The 14,174-nt window shown below is 35.6% G+C and overlaps 1 protein-coding gene across 1 annotated transcript in view; it reads left to right on the top strand.

The window, feature by feature from the left end:
- The window catches only part of OTOGL (otogelin like), a 141,375-nt gene that overhangs the window by 98,833 nt on the left and 28,368 nt on the right, over window positions 1-14,174 (top strand). Inside the window, exons 35-43 of the mRNA XM_027071177.2 lie at window positions 107-186; window positions 495-536; window positions 3,353-3,426; window positions 6,646-6,823; window positions 7,343-7,485; window positions 7,728-7,751; window positions 7,847-7,939; window positions 9,900-10,089; window positions 12,977-13,191. Of these exons, the coding sequence (XP_026926978.2) occupies window positions 107-186; window positions 495-536; window positions 3,353-3,426; window positions 6,646-6,823; window positions 7,343-7,485; window positions 7,728-7,751; window positions 7,847-7,939; window positions 9,900-10,089; window positions 12,977-13,191 (1,039 nt within the window). The remainder of the gene's footprint in view (window positions 1-106; window positions 187-494; window positions 537-3,352; window positions 3,427-6,645; window positions 6,824-7,342; window positions 7,486-7,727; window positions 7,752-7,846; window positions 7,940-9,899; window positions 10,090-12,976; window positions 13,192-14,174) is intronic.

Below are 14,174 nucleotides of genomic sequence, written 5' to 3' on the forward strand. Positions count from 1 at the left end.
AATAGAAAACTTTCAGGAAATGTATGTCTTAGTTGCATATATTAAATGCAGTATTTTTTTTTATATTTTAAACTTTTTTCACTTTAATTTTTTTTTTCATGTAAAGAGTTGAAGGATGCTTGCCCTACTGCCCTAAAAATATGATCCTTGATGAGGTCACCTTCAAATGTGTTTATCCAAGAGACTGTAAGTATGAACCTTACCTAATTTATTCTGAAAAATGAAACACTCGAATATTCTTTTCTCTATTGATAGCAAGTGATTGTAAACAGAAATTTTAGACAACTTCTGTAAGATTCTTTTTCAATATCCCTTCCACAATTTTTTGTTTCTATTTGCTTTCCTGAAACATGTGAATCTTCCCTCTAAAATCCTTCCTGTGCTCTCTCTCTTCCAAAACACTTTCCTTGAGCCTGAAGATCCTTATAGGAAGTATACATGGGTTTATTTTAAGCGAAACAGATTAAGGAAGAGTATCTTTGTGTTTTTTGTAGGCATCCCTCTGATTCCCACAGAACCAGCATTAATGCCTCCAGGTAAGACATCTCTACCCATATTTACAGCTCTTTGTTACAATTTGAGATCTTAAAATTAGACTTATGTAATTTAAGTCTTGGCGCACTTATAATAGCTGCTGACATCAGTACTATCCCATTGACCAGAAAACCCAGCATTCACTTTGTTTTGTTACACAGCCTTCACTGGTTCAGCACTCCAGGTTGTCTGAATGGCTTCTTCCTTCGGTTGACCTCTTCCATTTCAGTTTGTATAGATAACAAGGACTTCTCTCACATTTTAAACCTAGAATTTGGGTTTCACTAAATCTTGCTTAAATTTTCACAGTGATTAAGTTGACTCTGAAGAGATGTTAATGCAAATGAAGTCATCCTTTGGCATTTCCATTTCCGTTCTTGTGTTCTGTCCCGGCCTCTGCAGTAGGCAGTCTGGCTCATACCTCACTCTTCTCCCTCTCTATGAAACTTGGCTTAGGAAAGGGTTTGATAATTCTACTCACACTAAGGCTTGACAAACTTAATGTATTATTTTTCCTGAGGTTACACATTAGAAAAGTTCAGATATTTCTTCTTTTTTTGGTTATATTATCATTGTTTAATTGTATTGCTAATTAAATTATCTGCTAAAAAAGGCAAGTAGGAAGTTCTGACTTTATGTAGGAGTTATGGATTTCATAGTCCATTCTAAGAGAGTTTTTATTTTCTATTTTATTTATCATTTTAATGTTCGTTTATTTTTGAGAGAGAGAACATGTGCACATGCACATGGGGGAGGGACAGAGAGAGACACACACAGGATCTGAAGAAGGCTCTGTGCTGACAGCATGAACCCTGAGACCATGACTTGAGCCAAAATCAGACACCTAACCAAATGAGCCACCCAGGTGCCCCTAGAGATTTTTAAAATAAAAATATTTTGAACCAACCATTTAAATAAACAAAAATTTAAAAACTGAATTATAGTTGACATACATAAACCTCCTTCTACCTGTCACTATTACCACTATTTTTATTAGCCTCTGTATGTTGAGTTCTTAGTACATGCCAGGCACCGGACTAAGCACTTTGCATACATTTAGTCCTGTTAAGTCATTAGAATATTCCATGACTGTGCTTGTTTTGGACTAGAATTTTTTTTCCTCTCCTATTGTTTAAAAGTTTATGGTAATAAGAATAAAAATATTTAAGGGGTGCCTGGGTGGCTCAGTCAGTTGGGCATCTGACTTTGGCTCAGGTCATGAGCTCATGATTTGTGAGTTCAAGCCCTATGTCAGGCTCTGTGCTGACAGCTTGGAGCCTAGAGCCTGCTTTGGATTCTGTGGCTCTCTCTCTCTCTGCCCCTCCCCACTTGCACTCCATCTGTCTCTCCTTCAGATATAAATAAATATTAAAAACTTTTTTAAAAAGGATAAAAATATTTAAGTATGTATTGTTTCATATTCTCTAGAAGATACAACATCTGTATATCATGATCACTGCTTATAGGACCAAGGGATGGGATTTTTTGTCCTCCTTTATTCTGCAAATTAGAAACTGTAAAATGAGCACAAAATTAAGATTATTTAGAGAATTTATTTAACTAAAATGTAAGTTTTTTCTTACATCATTGTGGTAGACTGAATAACGACCCTCCAAATATGTTCCCAACTTAATCCCAAGGATTTGTGAATATGACCTTACAGAGGGACTTGCAGAGGGACTTGCAGGTGTGATTAAGTTAAGGAACTTGACATGGGGAAATTATCCTGGATTATCCATATGGGCCCAATGTAATAACAAGCGTCCTGATAAGAAAGTGGCGGGGCGGGGGGGTGGTCAGAGTCAGAGAAGGTGATTCTGATGACAGAATCAGAGTAGAGGGGGAAAGTGAGAGACATTTGAAGATATTATGCTATGACTTTGAAGATGAAGAAAGGGACCACAAGCCAAGGTATTCAGGCAATTCAAAGAGGCAGAAAAAGCAAGGAAACAGATTCTTCCTGGGAGCCTCTAGAAGGAATGCAGCCCTTCATGGTACCTTGACTTTAAGACTTCTGACTTCCAGGACCACAAGATAATAAATTGGTGACATGTTAAGCCACTGAATTTGTAATAACTTGTTACAGCAGCAATATGAAATGAATACAGTCATTATTAGACAATATCACTAATGAACATTAATTATAGCTAGACAAAATTTCAACCATCTATTTTGGCTATTCTGTGGTCCTTCCAGCTTTGAATAGTTTAGAGATAACTTTAGTTCTTACAAAAAGCTTTTGAAGGTGACTTACAAATGTGTTTACTAATCATATCTTCACTTTCCACGAATCACTCCTTTACTGCACCCACCAATGGTGGTCCACATGTGGTTCACAGCACTGTGGATTCTGCTTGCAAGAAATATATTCTAGATATTCACTGAGGGAAATGAATCAGCTTCGCTACTTGCTTTTTAAAGGCAACAAAATTTCTAACTCCTGAGCAGTCTTTAGTGATGTCACTGATAGTTTTACTTATTCAAACAATTGTGTTGAAGCTGTGAAAACAGTGAAGATGTTTATAGAATGGTGATGAAAAGCCAGAGCTCTGGAATAAGAATTCTCTAGTTTGAATTCTGCCCCTGACACTTACTAGCTTACCTGTCTATACAGGTAGTCTATACCTGTATACCTGTCTATACAGATAGTTTCCGTATCTGTAAAATGATAATGGTATTGTTATCTACTTTACAGAGTTCTTGTGAGGAATAAAGGAAAGTCTTTATGAAATTTTTTTTAGCAGTTTCTGCTACATGTAAATTCCATACTTGATGGCTTCCATTTCACTAATGGAAAGGATATCTTCATTCCTGACAGGTCCAGAAATGATTACTCCATCAGACTTCACTGTATTTGATATGTTAACACCAACGCCAGGTTTGGAATGTGAGGTATGACTGGGTAATCTATTCCAGCTACTTGTCTTTTCCTGATAGTTTCTATTCAAGTTTCTGTATCACTATCCAAATGCTATTAAACTTCTTTTGCTATGCTCTCTAATCTATCTTTGTCAAAAGATGCTAAGAAATATGCGTTACATTTTAGGAAATTTGTGTGTGTGTGCCCTCTCTGAGGCATGAACACACTGTATTTTCTTAACTGATTTAGATATGTCTTATTAATTAGTAAGATTCTGGTCACACTAAGAAAAACAAAATTCAAATGAAGTCTTAAGTATTATCCTTTAATAAAGACTTATCTAGCGTGGGCTTCAGGCATTCAAAAATATTTATTAAGCAGCAATTATATGCCAGCCACTGTGGCAGATAACAAAGATACATTGACAAGCCAAAAAAGATCAGGTCATTGGACTCCAGAGCTTGTAAATTGTCTTGGCCGAGACTTGAGCAGTTAGTTATCTTCTTCAAATGTGCCACCTGTTTGATAAACCAACTGTTTATTCCACCAATATTTATTTAGCGCTGTTTTTGGCCAGGTGCTATTCAAGTACCATAGATAAAACAACGTAAAAGCAAGCAAACATCCATGCCTTTGTGGAGTTTATATTCCACTGGAGGTTCTAAGATAGCCAATAAGCAAAATAAGTTACTAAGTTATATAAAATGTTGGAAGAGGCTCTCAGAAAAAAAAAATCTCTTTTCAATGACATGGTCAGAAAATCCTCATTGGTAAGGTACTGTAGAGTAAAAGATCTGTAGAAGTTCAGGTACTAAACCATGCCAAAAAACAGGGCAGTGTATGCAGTCTGGAACACCAGGAAACAAAGTTCCAGGATCATGTACAAAGGCCCAGAGGTAAAAATGTACCTGCCATATTAAAATAATAATGAGGCCATTATGTAAGTCAGCAGTAAGAAAAGAAATAAATAATATTATGTAAAGTCTTGTAGATGATTATAAAAACTGTGGTTTTTATTTTATTTTTTTCAACATTTTTTTTTATTTATTTTTGGAACAGAGAGAGACAGAGCATGAACGGGGGAGGGGCAGAGAGAGAGGGAGACACAGAATCGGAAACAGGCTCCAGGCTCTGAGCCATCAGCCCAGAGCCCGACTCGGGGCTCGAACTCACTGACCGCGAGATCGTGACCTGGCTGAAGTCGGTCGCTTAACCGACTGCGCCACCCAGGCGCCCCTGTGGTTTTTATTTTAAAAGACACAGGAAGACACTGGGTATTTTTGAGCAGAGAAATTACACGATCTGATTTGTTTTGGGATCATTTTACCTGTTGTGTTGGGAGTATGGTGCAAAGAGACAACAGAACAGGTTAGGAAGCTACTGCAGGAATTGAGGCAGAGATGACGGTGGCATGGACCATGTGACAGCAGTGGGAATGGTGACAAATAACTGGGTTCAAGATGTGTTTTGAATACAAAGATCAAAGAATTTTCTAAAAGATTAGACATGGAGTGTGAGTGAAACAGAGGCATCAAGGATTTTAAGATCTTTGCTTTGAGCAATTAAAGGATAAAGTTGGCGTTAATCAGGATGGGGAAATTGTTGGAAGTGAAGGTCTGGGATGGGTGTAACTAAGAGTTCAGGTTTGCCATGTAAAGACTGAGATTGCTCTTAGACATCAAAAACCTACAGATGTACAGACCTGGTAGACGTAAATAGAGCTTAGAGCAGAGGTCAAGCTGAATTAAATTTTGAAATACTCAGTGATGGGATGAAATCACAAAAGGTGTGTGTGCAGATAGAGAAGAGAGGAAGGAGGAAGAAATGATGGCAAATGACTAAAGGGTATTAACTAGTGAAAGAGGAGAAAATGGAGGAGATCCTAATTAGTCTAGAAGCTAAGGAAAGAAAACAATAAGGAAGATGGAGTAATAAGCTATCCTAAATATGTTAATAGGTCAGTAAGATGAGGTCTAAAAATTGATCATTGGATTTAGCAAAGTAAAGTTCATTGGTGACCTTGTTAAAAATAGTTTCAGTAGAATGGAAGGTGTACATTCTTTCAGGCAATTTAGATGTTGTAGGGGCTTTGGTTTTGTCTAAATATTTTCATTTTCCTGGTGAAGTGGAAATCAGGGTCAATACTGGGAATTGATACAATTGCACACAGAAAATTTTGGAAAGTTGGACTTGATTATTTGCCTCCCCTTGGCTCTTAAATTTAGAAGTGGTCACTTAATAGTCTTACTAGTTAGAAAAGCACTTAACCTCTCTTATCCTTGTTTTTGATCATGTATAATATTGGGATGATAGAAACTGGCTCAAAAATTTAGGGAGAAGCAAATGAAAGAAGCTACTATTAGTGCATGACATATAATAGATGCTAAATAGTTGTTAAGTTTTCTTCCCTATCCATTGAGATGCAGTATAGAGTAGTGGTCAAGATCACAGATGCCAGAGTAACAATCCCTGAACTTAAATTCTGACTATACCACCTACTAGCTATGTGATCTTGGGCAAGTTACTTTGACCTTCACCCTCCTGAGTTCCTCATCTATAAAACAGGAAAAAAATAGTAGTACCTACCTCAGAGGGTTGTTTTGTGGGAATGAAATGGGTTAATTAGAAAAATGTTTTAACCATAATAAGTGATATAAATGTTTGATCACTGCTATAATTATTACCATAATTTAAATACAATAAAATTCGTAAACTTTAAAAAATCTACCACTGATTTATTTTGTATTTGTTTATCTGGAAGTCGGTAAGCTATATATATATAAAATAATTTATAATGGTTTTGTCCAGGGGCTTTTAGACTGATTTCACATGTGATTTTTTAATGAAATATTTATAGTATTAAGTAGTATTTTTTTTAAATTGACATTAACAGAAGTTATAATGACATACTAGCTTTACAGGACATATGAAACCTTAACCTCTACTGTATAGGTCTGTTTGCAAAAACAATCAAGACAATATAAGACTTCAATTTGCTCAGATGTCTGAGTATATGGGTAATTCTGATATCAAATAAATATTAAGGTAAAGCTTAAATTAAGTCCAAACCTAATATTTTGGAGAGAATACATCAACAGAAATTGTAGTGAAATTCTAATTGTTCATCTTTCAAAAGCTTTCGTATTTAGAAAATGTACACTATGGGCAGGGTGAAAGGGGAATTTAGAAGTTATTTGAAAACATTAGTTGAAAATAGAAAAAAGAAAACTAATTTTCTTTTTTGTTAACAGCCTCAACAATTTGATCCTGTTTATAATTGTAGCCAATATATATGCCTTAATATGGAATGGCAGTTATACAACTGGTCTCTTAATTGCCCGAAGGACTTGGAAATGCCTGACTGTGGTTTCCGGGGAAGGCCCGTTCAAGTGAACAGCGATATCTGCTGCCCTGAGTGGGAATGTCCTTGTAAGTTTGCATTTATTTATTTATTTTTAAATTTTAAATTTACTTATTTATTTTGAGAGAGAGTAAGAGAGAGCATGCAAGGGAGGGGCAGAGAGAGAGGGAGAGGCAGAATCCCAAGCAGGCTCCACACTGTCAGCGTGAAGCCTGATGTGGGATTTGAACCTGGGAACCATGAGAGCATGACCTGAGCTGAAACAAGAGTCAGACACTTAACCGACTGAGCCACCCAGGTGCCCTGTAAGTTTGCATTTCTTACATGACAGTCAATTTCCAGTCAGGAGAAGATTGTTATTTTTTTTGAACTGATCACCTCACTCATCAAGCCAAAGTGATTGCTGAACTTTGTCCATTTCATTTACAATTTTGTTTTCCAATGTGTAACTTTTAGAGTTGCTTTTTGTCAAACATAATAATGCTAATTTAAAAGTTTTCTTTTTTTTTTTTTTTAAAGAGCGGTCATTACTACAAATACAAATAATTAGTTAACAGACCAAACCCACTCTCTACCATTTTTCTTAGGTCGGTGTTCCATGTTGTCAGAACTGAGTATTATTACATTTGATGGAAACAATGCAGCCTTATATAGTATGGCTTCTTACATCTTGTTAAGAATTCCTGGAGAGATTATTGTTGTTCACATTGAAAAATGTTCTGTGAATCAGGTAGGTCATAATCCATTCTTGTGTCATTTCTTCATAAACCCATAGCTAATGTACACAGCAACATTAGATATTCCTAAAGTGAGAAGGGGCTCAATAACTCACTGAGATATATCTTCTAGCACTTAAAACAAAAAAGAAAATGTTACATGTGACTATATTTAGAGGCACGTAAAATTAATTCACATAATGTTTTTAAAAGTCAAGTAATAGATTTTTAAGTGTTTTTTTACTTTTTTTTTCAGAATGGGAATTCATTTAAAAAGCTAGTGAGTATTTGCAAAGTGTTTCATAAACTCCTTCTCTTTATTGCCAACATTATGTTTAACTCCATAAAGTTTTAATATTTTTTTTTCAAATTAAGGCATCCTCTGGAAGAACATATGGACTTTGTTTTAAGAAGTTAAATTTGACCACATCAATACACAAAATACTTGTTAATCGGGCAACAAGAAAGGTAAGAACACAAAGTTGAAAGATATCCTCACATTAGAGAAAATGAAGAAATTATATTAAACATGATTCCTTCCCAAACCAGGGGAAATTAAACATTTCAGCAGAGTTTCGTTGCTATTGTGTTTAATCATTCTTTTCATGGAAAGTAAAAAAAATGTGTTTCTTAATATTGTTTTTCTCCTTCCAAGATGTGCCAACTGTTGCAAATACGTCTCCCCTTGTGAGGTTAACTGTAATGGTCGTGTAAAATCCATGAAAGTCCTCTTGGATAATGTGAGGGCCCAAGTTTCTTAGTGTCAGTTAACATTAGTGTTTTCCATTAGATAAAGTGGAACTGATGTGAAAAAGAGAGATCACAGGGTTGAAAAAAGGAGTAGCTAAGAACACCAGAATGAAGACCACTGAGAGAAAAATAGTTTTGAAGTGCTGATGATGTTCATTTTTCAATAATATGTGATAGCTAAAGTAAAAAAATGAGGAAATATTTGGCTGTTGAACCAAACTGAAGAAGGGGGGGGTATTGGGAAATTAAGAAAAAACCCTTTGATTTTACAGGAAAAACCTTTATCCCAAGGAATATATATTTACTGGAGAGGGATGAGCTATAAGCTGGATACTTTACTGATATGTTTCTCTCAAAAATGTAAGAAAATATTGTGTAAGATTTTGCTAAAGTGGCTGAGATGTTATATACCTGCTAGAAAGAATTTGTTTTTTTTTTTTTTTTTAACCACAGGCCAAACATTCTCGACTTGAAAAAAATATTAAAATGAAACTAAAATATAGTACGGTGTTAGAAACTTTAATTTTAGGTAAAGCAAAATACATGAATGGGGTAATTTTTTGGATGATAGCATTTATATATATACCTTTGATTTGATCAGGTTGATATATTAACAGGAAGTGGATGAGAAATAAATTTAAACTCAAATCTGGTCAGTGCTATTATTATGAGCTTTTTGGGCCAAAGGGCTTATTTTTTACCTCGCTGGTCATGTATTCAGTTAAAAACTAATTATTTAAGAATTATTTAATGAGAGTTTATGTGATAAGACAACACAGGTCCTGGTATCAAGTAATTTGTAGCTGTATGTGAGGTGCCTAAATGTAACTGCCAATTATAAACCAATAGGAGGTATATAGAGTATGACTAATATATTGCCAAAACAGATCTCTTAATGCAGTTTATAGAAAGGTCAAATAGGTATTTTTGGAGGAGGTGACACCTGAGAGAAGTCTTAAACCAAGAGCAGAAATTAACCAGGCAGGAGTAAGGACATTTCAGCCTGCAGGTGGCAGTATGAGGAAGATATAAAAATGAGAAACTGGTTGGTTGGGGAGACATGACTGACAAATTTATTTCTGGTTCCGTGTCTTTGCCATCATTTATAACAGTGGATTTCTAAATATAATCCTCAGATTGCCTACATTTGTATTACCAAGAGTACACGTTACAAATACAGAGTCTAGAATCCCATCCAAACCTAGGAAATAGAATTGCTGGGAATCTTAATCTTTACCAAGCTTGACAGATGATTGTTAGGAACATTATAGTTAAACACTGATTTAGAAGAGCAAAGAAAGGACCCAGATTAAAGAAAACATCCTGAAAATAACTTTAGCATCAAAAGTTCATTTTAGCAGATAATGGTGTAATCAACATATACTGAGGGAAACAGACAGAAAAGCATACTTAACATAGAAGAAAGTTAGTTTTGAAGAATATAAGGGGCAGAAGGGTTAGAACAAATACTGAATATAGCAGGATACAACAAAGGAATAATAAATGAGCTTAGAAGTTATTTGAAGCTGTGGCATCAGCAGGGAGATAAATTTTTAAAAGCTTAGGAAATAGTTTATATTCAACAAGAAGAAATGGAGTCATCTGATTCTCCTACTTGTAATGGGTGTATATGTAAACATTAACAGTTTTCTAACAGATGTAAAATTTCTTATTTTAGGTAGAAGTGGATTCTATTGTAGTACCTCTGCCCTTTTCAAATGAAGAATTGTCCATAGAAGATTCTGGCACCATGTATGTGATTACGACTCCAGCTGGACTAATCGTAAAGTGGGCTCACCTTACAGGGATCATAGACATTCATTTTGGCTTTCGATTTAACTTGTCATCTTATACAGAAGGACTCTGTGGTGAGCATTGCTTTTCAAATCTCAATGTCTTCTAATTGTTTTCCTGTCCACATTTACCATTTTGGCCCCTGATGCCCCACTTTTTATATTCGAGGTGTGGTGTTAACTTTCAGTGGCTCATGTGAATACTAAAGAAAGCAGTAGCTTTAAAAAAATGGGCTAAGAAGCAAGAAATAACAGTTCAGTTTGCATATTTTTTGGAAATATATGTTTACTACTACTGTGATACTGTTTGTATTCCTACTAGTTCATCTTTATTAATCATTAATAAGGTGCCAAGCGTTATTTTATATACTTGAACTTATTCAATTCTAACAATAGCCCACATAAGTTAGTACTAGTGTTAATTTACAAGTGAAAAATAGGAAGTTATAGAAAGGTTAAAGGCTTAAAAATATTGTTTATTCCTTATTATGTTAAAATTTGAAATAGGGGAAAACTTAGTTGCTTAAGCCACCTTGAACGTTACATACAGGGAACATAATGCTCTCAATATTTGTCACAGTTTTGTTATAAAGTGTAATGCCTAGATGTATCTTTACACCTAGGCTAATACCACACCATGTTACATAGACACATAAAGAGTTATAAGCCAAAGGAAATAAATTACAAATACCTCTAAGTACATAACAAAATTAAAAAGTATAATACTGGTTTTGATGTTTGATGGAGGCTATTTTCTTTGTAGCTCTGTACTCTTTTTTTTTTAAAGTTTATTTATTTATTTTGAGAGAGAGAGAGAGACAGAGACAGAGAGAGCATGAGCAGGGGATGGGCAGAGAGAGACGGGGAGAGAGAGAATCCCAAGCTCCACACCCACAGTGGCTCAAACTCATGAACCGTGAGATCATGACCTGAGCTGAAATCAAGAGTCAGATGCTTAACTGACTAAGTCACTGGACACCCCTATAGCTCTATGCTCTTAAGTGAATATCAGTTTCCTCATCTTTAAAATGGGAATAACAATATTCTACCTTCAAGATTGTTGTTAGGGTTGAATGTGAAAGTTAATGTCAAACACTTGACACATTGCTTAATACATACAATCAATAGATATTAGTTTAGTACAAATATATTTATTTTAATATCACTAAATATTAATTGAGTAAAAGTTTATGGATCACCTCCTGAGTGTCTAACACAGTGCTAGGTGCTGACAACCCAAAAACAAATAAGACTAAGTCCTTTCCCTCCACAAATTACATAAAAGACTCTAATTTCTTCTTTAAAACATTTAAGGCAACGTTTGGCTGAAAAGGTTTACATATTTCCTTGCCTATTTATAGTATGCTAAGCATAGCACAAAAGATTATTTGAGTATGTATAGTATTGATTATACATAAAAAATCAATTATTATTGATTAATACTCAGAGACTTTGGGAATGCATATATCTCTGATGATTTATCACTTCTATGTGCTATGGTTTCTGTTTTATTTTGTGTTTGCTTTCCTCCTCATTGTCGGCTCATGCTTTTACAGGCACACTCTGCTAACTGGATTCTCAAGTAATTACTGTAAAGAAAAAAGGCTAGGGTCACCTTTTTGCTAGCCAAGATTCACCCCCTAGACTTTGTAACTTCCATAGTAGGAGAAGAGTGGCTTCTTAAAGGGAAATCTGGTTGCTTTCATGTCTCCTAGCTTGGGTGCTGGCTGAAAAAATTGTAGTAAACAAGAGTGTGAGCTAAATTGAGTACGGACTCTAGAATGGGAGGTCTGTATGAATACCTCGTTCTATATAGCACTGTAAAGTTTCCAGGGGTGGTGCCTGGCATTGCAGTAAAAAATATTTTTATTAGCAATTACTTTTTCCCAGGAAAGTTTAGACTTAAAAAATAGTAGCTGCTTTACAGTATAGTTCACTTTACTTGTGATTTGTTTTTTTATTTGTTTGTTTTTGCATTGCATTCAGTTCCTTGTGTATTTACAAGGATGAGGCAATATGGTAGCAGCAACTCTTATGATCTTGATATATCTACCTGAGGATTAAGATTTGATACTTGAAAAAAAATGTTTAAGTTATATCTTTTATAGTTGGAGCCTTGGGGATTAAGAAAGATTAGATCTTTTCAGATCACGTGTGGTCGGGGTTCTGGGCCATTTCTCTGTATTTCCCTTGGCTCTGTACTACACTGGATAAAGAGCAAGCTCCATCCTCAGTCTGGCCTTCCTCAGGAAACTAGAGGCCATAGCAGGTCAAAGCCTTATAACCATCAATAGGCCACGCCATCCCAAGGAAGGGAGATTGTCTATGCCTTAGAATTCCCAGGTCAAATCCTGTTTGGCTGTGGCTGTCCAAGTGCTGAATGTATCCATGTGTCTAGGTGACTGCCTGACCTGACTGGCTTATTACTTGCAATAGTGTTAATGCGAGGGAGTAAGAATTACCTTTATGCCAATCATAGCTCTCTCCTGTAGTGGTGATGGGGCAGGGATACTTCCTGAAAGGTAAAATTTAATGTTTACAGGCAGGGTTTTCCTGGGAGAATGGATATCTGGGAGGCAAACACCCACTATTCTAAGGAATATCTTGGCAAGCTTAAGAGCTAGTTCTTAAATTAGGAAGTAGTGGTAATAGTAGTGGAAGAGTGTGGGAGCAGAGTCAATCTCCTCTTTCTTCATTTTCTGTCATTTTTTTCACATGTCTTGACTTCCAGGATTGTGGTTTCTTTCTTATCTGGTTAAGACATCTCTATACTATTTTATCAAAGAACCAGATACATAATTTAAAAATCCATCAACATTAAAGTTAAAGGATATACATTTGGCACCTTGTTCAGTAAATAATTTATTCATTTCAAATCAATTATTAAGATGATTTATTTCTGCTGCCTACATTTGGTTGAAGTGGAAAAAATTTTCCTTTCAAATGTCACGTATCTTTCTAGGAATTTGCAATGATGATCCAGATGACGATCTAAGAATGCAAAATGGCACAATTATTACAAACATGGAAGACATAGAATTATTTATCGAGAGCTGGGAAATTGCGAAATCATTTGAAGTAACAACAAGAAGACCCGTTAGGAATTGTACTGAGCATGATTGCAGTCGCTGCATTGAGTTATTGAACAGAAGGGTTTTCATTCCATGCCATAATAAAGTAAGTTAAGGGCAACCATAGATAAGAACTATCATGTTAGACATACTGAGAGTAACGCCAATAAATTCCTGTTCTTGCCATGATGTTCTTCTAGTGAGAAGAGTTTAGCCCCAAACCTTCTGTCAGTATGCTTTGGAATTCAGAATCATTTACTTTTATAAACTTAAAGAGATAAGAAGAATAATTATCTTTCATTCTCCTGTTTTTTTAGAATCCTATCGACAGATTCCAAGAAAAATGAAATTATGTCCTACAAATAAATGCCTCTAGGAGAAAGAAATCAATGTCACTTGATAACCCAATAGAGAAACCAAGACAGTGAGGATATTATCAATTCTCTATGATCCTAGCCTTTTAGGTGTATACGTGTAATAGAACCTGTCATATATTCAATTAAATATTCTTTGTCTCTAACTTTTTGACTTTATGTGACTAGTAGATATTTTAAATAATCTGTATCATTAAAAAAAGATCCATTGTTAGGGACAAATACAGCACTTCGTAAATCATTTAATGAAAAGTTTGTGAGCATCCAGCACCCTCAAGGCTTTCTGCTGAACTCCTGTGATCCAAAGATGAGCAAGACTGTCCCTTGTCCTCAGGAGGTCTGGTGGGAAAGCAAGCTTGTAAACAGGTATCTGACAATAGACAGTCTGGAGGGACATAGGAGCCCAGGTTTGGAGGAGACTGCTCGTAGTTTTAGATGTTTGATTTACTTAGAAGGATAAATTTGCCAGGAGAGAAGAGGTAGGAAGGGACACCTAGGCAGATATGTATAACAGTATGTATAACAGCAAGTTTTGTGTAAAAGGCCATGTTAGGAAGACATTGAAATAGTTGAGTGTAAGACATATGGAGGGAAAGAGCCTGGGAAAGAGGATGAGGGAACTGTCAAGGCAGGAAGGAATTCACTGTGTGGCACCTTCCATGCCAGACCGTGGAGTGTAGACTCCATAGTCCTCAGCCTGCCCCATGAGTTCCCT

The sequence above is a fragment of the Acinonyx jubatus genome, chromosome B4, assembly GCF_027475565.1.
Source record: "Acinonyx jubatus isolate Ajub_Pintada_27869175 chromosome B4, VMU_Ajub_asm_v1.0, whole genome shotgun sequence".
NCBI classification, from domain to species: domain Eukaryota; kingdom Metazoa; phylum Chordata; class Mammalia; order Carnivora; family Felidae; genus Acinonyx; species Acinonyx jubatus.